This window comes from Bison bison, unplaced genomic scaffold (assembly GCF_000754665.1).
Source record: "Bison bison bison isolate TAMUID 2011002044 unplaced genomic scaffold, Bison_UMD1.0 scf7180017864471, whole genome shotgun sequence".
NCBI classification, from domain to species: Eukaryota; Metazoa; Chordata; class Mammalia; order Artiodactyla; family Bovidae; genus Bison; species Bison bison.
Genome location: NW_011495032.1, coordinates 1,467,614 through 1,478,059, shown reverse-complemented (window position 1 = coordinate 1,478,059; position 10,446 = coordinate 1,467,614). Strand labels below are relative to the sequence as shown.

Here is a 10,446-nt window from a genome sequence, read left to right as displayed (position 1 = left end):
TCTGTCGTCCCCTTCTCCTCCTGCCCCCAATCCCTCCCAGCATCAGAGTCTTTTCCAATGAGTCAACTCTTCGCATGAGGTGGCCAAAGTACTGGAGTTTCAGCTTTAGCATCATTCCTTCCAAAGAAATCCCAGGGCTGATCTCCTTTAGAATGGACTGGTTGGATCTCCTTGTAGTCCAAGGGACTCTCAAGAGTCTTCTCCAACACCACAGTTCAAAAGCATCAATTCTTTGGCGCTCAGCCTTCTTCACAGTCCAACTCTCACATCCATACATGACCACTGGAAAAACCAGAGCCTTGACTACATGGACCTTTGTTGGTAAAGGAATGTCTCTGCTTTTCAATATGCTATCTAGGTTGGTCATAACTTTCCTTCCAAGGAGTAAGTGTCTTTTAATTTCATGGCTGCAGTCACCATCTGCAGTGATTTTGGAGCCCAAAAAAATAAAGTCTGACACTGTTTCCACTGTTTCCCCATCTATTTCCCATGAAGTGATGGGACTGGATGCCATGATCTTCGTTTTCCAAATGTTGAGCTTTAAGCCAACTTTTTCACTCTCCTCTTTCTATTTCATCAAGAGGCTTTTTAGTTTTCCTTCACTTTCTGCCATAAGGGTGGTGCCATCTGCATATCTGAGATTATTGACATTTCTTCTGGCAATCTTGATTCCACCTTGAGCTTCTTCCAGCCCAGCATTTCTCATGATGTACTCTGCATGTAAGTTAAATAAGCAGGGTGACAATATACAGCCTTGACATACTCCTTTTCCTATTTGGAACCAGCTGTTGTTCCATGTCCAGTTCTAACTGTTGCTTCCTGACCTGCATACAGGTTTCTCAAGAGGCAGGTCAGGTGGTCTGGTATTCCCATCTCTTGAAGAATTTTCCACAGTTTGTTCTGATCCACACAGTCAAAGGCTTTGGCATAGTCAATAAAGCAGAAATAGATGTTTTTCTGGAACTCTCTTGCTTTTTCGATGATCCAGCAACTTCTTACTTTGTTGAAATTACCTTTTTGATATTGTGGAAGTAAAATAAGGGGTTGGCTCAAAAGTTTGTTCGAGTTTTTCCGTAAGATGTTAGGAAAAACCCAAACAAACTTCTTGGCCATGCCAATAATGCTGGAACTAGCATTCATATTATCATATTTGAGTTAATTAATAGTCAAGCATCTCAAGGGAAAAGATTTAGCCCAAGTTCAATAAAAATTGACATTGATACAAAAATGAATATTATTTTGGCTTCTTTGCAAAGACTAAAACATTATTGGTTTATATTTACATGATCTTCTTGATACAGATTCTTAAAAAAGTGTCCATAACCCTATATTATTAATCATAGTTGCTTTGTGTCTATGGATAATTATTGTCTGTTAAAATAGTACAAGTTAACATGAAAAAAAGTCTAAGAAAGAATCATACTCTTCATAGCTTAGATGCCAACTTAAGCTCTAAATAAAGCATTTCAAAGTCAGTAACATAGTGTTTCAACAGATGACACACGGAAGGACTCAGTTGTTGACTGAGAACATACTTTCTAAATTTGGCCTACACTCAATTATTGACATTTGACTCCAATTGAGGACATTAGTAGAGAAGGAAAACTAAATAAGCTCTCCCCATTAAGACCCCCATACTCCAAAATAACAATGCTACATCCTGTATATCAGTGAAACTCTCTCACAGAATCCTAGAGGCAGGATTATCAACATGTGAGATTTTTCTCTACACCAGGAAATTTTTCAGGATAGTAGATTTGAGTAACTTTGAGAAGAATTAAAAATCAAAGACATTACTTTACCAACAAAGGTCCATCTAGTCAGAGCTATGGTTTTTCCAGTAGTCATGTATGGATGTGAGAATTGGACTATAAAGAAAGCTGAGCACCAAAGAATCGATGCTTTTGAACTGTGGTGTTAGAGAAGACTCTCGAGAGCCCCTTGGACTGCAAGGAGATCCAACCAGTCTATCCTAAACATCAATCCTGAATATTCTTTGGAAGGACTGATGCTGAAGCTGAAACTCCAACAATTTGGCCACATGATGCAAAGAACTGACTCACTGGAAAAGACCCTGATGCTGGGAAAGATTGAAGGCAAGAGAAGGGGACGACAGAGGATGAGATGGTTGGATGGTAATACTGACTCAATGGACATGAGTTTGAGTAAGCTCTGGGAGTTGGTGATGGACAGGGAAGCCTGGTGTGCTGCAGTCCATGGGGTCGCAAAGAGTCAGACACGACTGAGTGACTGAACTTAACTGAGAAGTATTCGTATTTTCCCTTTCTTCCGTATTGTTATGGGAAAACTGAAGACATGTGTAGCACTCATGACAGTTTATTGTGTTGGGTGGTTTTCTCATAATACATTGAAAATGTCTCTGTGGAGTTTTCCATTTGGGGAAGATTGGTTTTGATCACATTCACTGATAAGAAAGATAGGTCTTTCCATTATTAATATCATTAGAAGGAGAGGTTTTTGATCACTTGTCACCATAAACAGTTACAAGTAAAACAGAATGAATGTTTACACACAAAATGTATACAAATAAAAAAATATAATTACATATTTAACATATTGGTGAGCAGTTCTCTAAGCCTACAAAGAAAGTCAACATAACAAAGTGAAAAATAAATTTAATCACAAAATTCAAGATTTATTTAAGTCAGAAAAATAATTAAAGCCAAAAAATTGTTGATGTATTTAAGTAAATGGTAATAAAATTAATAATTGAATTATACACACGAATGTTTAAACAATACTAAGACTAGAAAAGATAAATGGAGTAAATAAAATATTATTCACAATAAAACTAAAGAAAAAACCCTGAGAATAATAGCTAAATTTTTATTTAAATACATACTAAAATGTATGTGTATATTTATAGTGTTTATATGGATACAAATATATGGATATATATTGAGTATACTTACTTTAATATATGATTATATAAATATACTCAAGAGACTACAGTCACAAGAAACATGCCTAGGCAGATGGATTTGCTTGACTAAAATACTAGATCATAATGGATAAAATTTGGGGGTTTGAGTATACTTCATGTGTAGTGTAGGGTAAGGGAGTTAGAGAAGGAGAGGTTCGGAAAAAGAACGATACCAACACTTTACAGGGACAGATCACCTTTAATGAGGCGAGAAGGGGCACCAGTCAGAGTAGTGAGCTGCTGCACTAACCCAAGAAAAGAGTAAGTATATATAGGCACATATGTGGAAATCTACTGTCTTAAGAGGGTCTGTTCTTCTCCAAGGTTGTTTGAAGTAGTTATCTCTTAAATGGCTGGGGCAAGGAATTCTGGAGATCTGCCACAGGCTGAGACCGGCTGGGAGCTGGGCTTAATCAATCTAAATGTCCATTTTCTTTCTAGGGGTGAGAGAGTTCTTTGTTTTGCATACAATGGTGGGGAGGATCTGGAGGGGAATTTTAACTCCAGGCTATTTTGAGCCATGTAACTTTCCTTCATGTAGGATGAATATGAAATATTTGGGGACTATGTTAGCCGTCCTCTAAATTGGTCTCCCCAAGTCCTCATCATCTGGTAGTCCTTTCCAGCACTGAATTAGACCTGACTCATGTGACAAAAAAGAAAAAAAAAAAAAAAGTGAAAGTAACAGATATTTCCATCTTTATCTTCTGCTTACTCACCCTGGGACAATCCCAGTACCACATCATGGGGACACACAAGTTGCACTGAAACGAGTTTCATGTGGAGAAACCTGAGGCCTCATGCCATCAGCAAGCACTAGTTAATCGAGCTCTACCTTGGCTATGTATCTTACAGCCTCAGTCAAGCCATCAGATGATTGCAGCCCCAGCTGATACCTGATTGCAACATCATTAAAGCAAGAACCATCCACCTAAGCCAATCCCCAGTTCCTTATACACAAAAACAACTGTGAAAAAAGTTTTTTGGTTTTTTTTTTTTCAAAGTCACTAAGTTTCAGGTAATTTATTGCATAGTAAAATAAAACTAATACAGATGGTGTATAATGTAGGTGTGATGTGTGTGGGTATGTGTGTGTGATGTGTGTGGGTATGTGTGGGTGTAAATGCATCCAATTAGTAGTTAGGCTGTATAGAATCTATGAATTTAATAATTAGTCCATATTTAAGATAAAGTTCTTTGTTAGTAAAGATGGTAATATAGCAGATTATGCATTGCCTAAGGGCAGTATAAATCACACAACTATTTGGAAAACATTTTTTCAATATATAACAAGACCCTTAAAATATTTTCTATCTGAACCCCTATTTCAATCAAAAATAATTATTTGAAATATATCAACGACTTAAATATAAGGAATGAAACTATAAAACTCTCAGAAGAAATCCTAAGGTTAAAATTTCATGACCTTGAATTTGGCAATGTATTCTTAGACATAGTAACAAAAAGCATGTGTAATAAGATAAAAAAATAGATAAATCATACTTCATCATAATTTTTAAATGTATACACCAAAGGACATTATCAAAAAAGTGCAAAGACAATATACTGAGTAGAAGAAAATATTTGCAAGCCTTATGTTTGATAATGGTCTGCTATCTAGAATGTCTGAATAGCTCTCAAACTCAACTACAATAAGAAAAAAAAAAAGGTAACAGATATGAATAAGCATTTCTCCAAAGAAGAAACCACAAAAGGCACACAAGCATATTAAAATACACTTAACATCATTAGTCTGATTATGGAGGTTAACACCTAAACCACAATGATATACCAATTAGGATGGCTATAATAAGAAGAATGGAAAATAACAACAACTGGTGAGGACTCAGACAAATGGGTACATTTTACACATTGCCAGTATGAATGTAAAATGGTGCAGCAACTTTAGAAAGCTGTTTAGTGGTTTCTCAAAAAGATAAACAGAATTATCATTTTACCCAGTGATTCTACACCTCAATATATTTACCGCCAAAGATAAAAATATGTAATCAAAAAACTTCTTGTGCACAAATGTTCACAGAAGCACTATTTATAATGGTCAAAAGGTGAGGGAAAAAAAGCCAAATGACCTTCCATGGATGAATGGATAAAGAAACATGGTACATACATATAATGAAATAGTATTCAACCATAAAAAAGAATGAAGTATTAACATATATTATAATTCAGATAAACCTAAAAAAAATAGGTGGAAGAAACAAGATGAAAGGTCATATACTCCATGATTCCATTCACGTAAAATATCCAAAATAAGTAAATTCTTAGGTAGAAATTAGATTCATGATTATCAGAGCATAGGGTAGGGAAGAATGAGGAATTACTGATTAATGGGAATAAGATTTTCTTTTGGGATGATTAAAATTTTTTGGAACCAAATAGAGAGTGTTTGAACAGTATTGTGAATGTATTAAATACCCCTGAATTGTACATTTTAATATAGTTAATTTTGTTAACTATTATGAATTTCAGTTCAGTTAAAATTTTGTTATATCTTTTCCTTCATAAACTCCTTTTATAAAAATGGATTCCATAAAATATTAATTCAAGAAAAGGGGGATACACTCAAAAACAGTTTCAAAACTGCCTAAAACAATGTTTTATATATGATAATTTCTGTTTCTCTACTTTTTTATATATAGGGAGATAAAGGGATTAAAACATTCCATAATAATTTGAGTGGATGTGTTTGGGTTGGTTGGAATTTATATGAACCTTTTCCCTCTTTCTATTAATGGGCATTATCTGTAAGTGCACACACTGACAGATACACCAGGTAATCACAGCATTTAATTTCTTTAAAACCAATGATCCCAAATTGCCATCTCAGGGTACACCATGGTTTCTATTAAATTGTCTTTAATTTGGATTCAAAAAAACTTACAGGTTTATTTCTTTTTCCTCACTAAATTGTCAGTCTCTGGGCTAGTCTGAATTGACTGCTATACCTCAAAGACTTAATGTTGCTTCTAAGAAGCCTCCTGTAGTCTACCCACCTGGAATGTTTTTCTATTCATCCTTACCTATTTGACTCTGAGAGCCCAACCCATGCTTCCCTCTCTATCATGAGTATCTTGAATGGAATTTTTTCTATTGTTTAATATCATCAAGCCTATAACACATCCTTCAAAGGCTGTATGTGGACATAAGTGTTTGAGTGGTATCACCTGTAACTGTGTGTTTCTTAAAGGAGAAGCTTCAATCTTGTGTGTGCCTATAGGTGCACATGCCACACCCTGCAGAATGTATAGTCCAGGAGTTTGTGCTTAATAGATGATGAATAAATAAGAATATATGAATGAAGTATAGAAGATTATGAAATTTCATTTGATCATTTTTTACTTATTAAAGTGAGCTTCCTCTCACTTTCAAAGACTGTGTCAATAAAATATCTTCATTCTTTCTGAAATTAAGCAAAAATATAAAATGGGGTTATTAAGATTGATCTATAGGTATCTTTTTGGTGTTAAGTATATTTTCACATAATTCTGATATATTTTGGCTAGTATCCAAAGTCAACCTAATTTTGCATATTACATTCCAGAGTAGCTAAGTGTGACCAGTTAATATACAGTTTAAGAAAATTCTCCTAGCTATAGATATGAAATATTTTCTGCTATGTATTTTCTATAAGTTTTATAGATTAAAATTTTACATTTAAATCCATAATACATTTTGAGATTTTACATAATGTGAAACTTAAGTCAATGTATTTATGGGGCTTTTGCTTGCTTGATTTGCCCATGGATGTCCAATTGCTTCAGGACCACTTGTTGAAAGTACTATCTTTCTGTCACTGAATTGCTTGTGTACTTCTGTCAAAAGTCAGTTAGGCAGATTTGGATGTGTCTGTTTTTGAGTTCTATTTTCTGTTTCATTCATCTGTGTATTTATCCTTCTGCTAGTTCTATATGTCTTTAATTATGGTAGTTACTGAAAGCTATGTAGCAGTCATTTTAATTAAAACTCTTTAGATAAATATTATTTCAAAAACTTGGGGACACTGTATTATTTTTGCTTCTGAAACGAGCATTTTTCCTCAATGGTTTTCAAAATTTCAATGAATAGAACACAGAACAAAGGTGAAGGAAAAGGGTCAAATTTTATAACATAAAAAAAATGTCTGATTACAATCTCCTTGCCTTTTGAAGTATAAATTACTTTTTTTAAATAAGAAACATAAACTTGTCTAAAAGTATAGCATATGTATATTTCAAAAGACTAAAACCATCAAGGAGAGGGTTCTTTGAACTGTAAACTGTCATGTGCTCAAAGGCTTTCAATGCATTATATGAAGCTTTCTGCTTTAAGTCTATAAATTTTTATTATCTGCCTTAAACCACACAAAACTTCCTTGAATAATTTCCAATCATTTATTCTCTAAAGAATCCAATCTGCTGAACGGCCTTCTCAACATTTACTTTGCTTTTTAACAATGCGAATTATATCTAAGTATAAGATACTCCACAACCATGCATATTACTCTAATTGTGCTATAGAGCTGACATGGCATAATGAAATGCTAATTGCAGTTAGAACATTTTATTTATTCAGAATTGATTCTTTGCCTTATCCCACTTTCAGAATTTTCTGCAACTGTAGGGTTATGCTCAAACACCAACAAAGAATCCATTGACAATAAACTGAATCAATGTTTTCACCAGTCCCCTCCAACAATACACACTGCAGCTCAGGGAACAGCTATTAGGAAATTCCTTAATCCACATATACATATGACAGTTAAGTAGATATTAAGCCTTATGTGGGAATATCAAAAGCTACCATTTTTTGGATTTCCTGAGTTCTGCCACACTCCGCACTAAAAGAGACGGCCTTGTATCTAGCCAGTACCTAGCAGATTGCTCCAGTAATTTACTAGCTAGGTATGAAAGAAAGGACACTATCACCAAAATTCTCTTGTGCCATCTTAGTCATCAATAATCACCAGTAGCTATTGGATATGCCAAATTTTCTCTAGTTGAGTAGATGACATGAAAAACTATGAACTGTTACCTGAGTGAACCACAAATAAAACATTTTTGCAAAGAAGTTCATTCCTTTACCTGTTTGACATCATATGCCAGAAGAACATATTTCAAATCTGGTGAAACTGAATGTCTTGATGCTTTGAAGGTTACCTGAAAGTAAAAAGAAACAATTATTTTAAAATGTTTAATAATAGAAAGGTTAATAAGCATTTAGATATGTAAATATTAAAAATATCTCCATTATCCTCATAATACTGTAAAATAAGCACCCTCATTCACACTTTAAGTCTAAATAGTCATGCACACAGATGGACATAAAAACTTGGAAGAGCCTATATTAGACATTTCATTAAGAAAAATATTTGCCCTATATGTCCCCTACATTTTAACATTATAGACTAAGTTAATATTTTCATTATAGAAACAAAAGCAAAACATCATTGAATTTCTTCAAAGTAATCAAAATGCTTTTATATTTGCATGCTGGATTAGTCAAAAGGAAAAGAAATAGTGGCCTTCTGTGGTGTCATGATATTCTGTCTTTGCACTTTAGTTTTATCACTGGTTATATATTTATATTTTTGAAAAGACATATATTAAAGACAAAATCTCCTTAAAGAAAACTCCCAGAGTGGAGCAGATTTAGACACAAATGTTTTAATTATCTTGATTACCATATATATATATATGTATGTATATATATATATATGGCATATACAGCTTCCCTGGTGGCTTAGACGGTAAAGAGTCCTCCTAGATGTGGGGGACCTGGGTTCAATCCCTGGATTAGGAAGATCCCTTGGAGAAGGGAATGGCTGCCCACTTCAGCATTCTTGCCTGGAGAATTCCATGCACAGAGGAGCCAGGTGGGCTACAGTCCATGGGATCGCAGAGTCGGACACGACTGAGTGACTTTCAAATTCATACAAACTTGAAATGTGTTTATATGGTATATAAACAACTATGATACAAATGTTCTATTTTGAGCCCTTAATTTTACCATTGAATAGATCTGATGTTGAAAAGAATTGAAAATAAGGTGAAGGATAAATAGAGAGTGGGGAAATTGTTTTATTTGAAGTAGAGTTTATATGTAACTTCAAATCTAGAGAAGGCAAGGAAATTGAGTTGACACATCAAAAGCCTACAAAATACAAACAAAAAAATACACTCTATATGGATTTTAAGCAAACTAATTTTTAATGGTTTTTGCAGAGAAATACATGTATAAATAATTGTATACAGGGCAGTTTCCACAACAGTTCTCCAAGAAAAAACAAAAAAAGGATGAAGTCAAGGTTTTAGTACTTACAAATTTTCAACATATTGGAAAGGATAGAAAACTCAGACTAACCAATATTTGGCAAACTGTGGTATAATAGAAATATATAGTTGGCCTTTTTTCCTGGCTCCTGACACAGAGCTTCTAAAATGCTTGGGGGACTTCCCTGGTGGTCTGATAGTTGATACTCCAGGTTTCCTCTGCAGTGGGCATGGGTTTGATCTGTTTGGAAAACTAAGAACCCATATACTCTGCAGCACCACCAGATAAATAAATAATTGAAATCTCTTAAAAATGATTTAAACAATAAAATCCTTGGAATTTCTTGAGTGATAGAAGGGTCTTTTGTTATTGATAACTAGTCCACTTTGACCATATATAATAAAAGTTAAGGAGATGACTAGATATAAACATCTGAATGCAGAGTTCCAAAGAATAGCAAGAAGAGATAAGAAAGCATTCTTCAGTGATCAATGCAAAGAAATAGAGGAAAACAACAGAATGGGAAAGACTAGAGATCTCTTCAAGAAAATCAGAGATACCAAAGGAACATTTCATGCAAAGATGAGCTCGATAAAGGACAGAAATGGTATGGACCTAACAGAAGCAGAAGATATTAAGAAGAGATGGCAAGAATACACAGAAGAACTGTACAAAAAAGATCTTCATGACCCAGATAATCACAATGGTGTGATCACTGACCTAGAGCCATATATCCTGGAATGTGAAGTCCAGTGGGCCTTAGAAAGCATCACTACTAACAAAGCTAGTGGAGGTGATAGAATTCCAGTTAAGCTATTCCAAATTATGAAAGATGATGCTGTGAAAGTGCAGCACTCAATATGCCAGCAAATTTGGACAACTCAGCAGTGGCCACAAGACTGAAAAAGGTCAGTTTTCATTCCAATCCCAAAGAAAGGCAATGCCAAGGAATGCTCAAACTACTGCACAACTGCACTCATCTCACATGCTAGTAAAGTAATGCTTAAAATTCTCCAAGCCAAGCTTCAGCAATATGTGAACTGTGAACTTCCTGATGTTCAAGCTGGTTTTAGAAAAGGCAGAGGAACCAGAGATCAAATTGCCAACATCCGCTGGATCATGGAAAAAGCAAGAGAGTTCCAGAAAAACATCTATTTCTGCTTTATTGACTATGCCAAAGCCTTTGACTGTGTGGATCACAATAAACTGTGGAAAATTCTGAAAGAGATGGG

General features: G+C 34.6%; 1 protein-coding gene across 2 annotated transcripts in view; it reads right to left on the bottom strand.

Moving 5' to 3' along the window:
• DPP10 (dipeptidyl-peptidase 10 (non-functional)) overlaps nt 1–10,446 on the bottom strand; it is an 814,904-nt gene that overhangs the window by 361,975 nt on the left and 442,483 nt on the right. For both annotated transcript variants that reach the window (XM_010860773.1, XM_010860774.1), the window contains exon 5: nt 8,026–8,100. In XM_010860773.1, the coding sequence (XP_010859075.1) occupies nt 8,026–8,100 (75 nt within the window). The remainder of the gene's footprint in view (nt 1–8,025; nt 8,101–10,446) is intronic.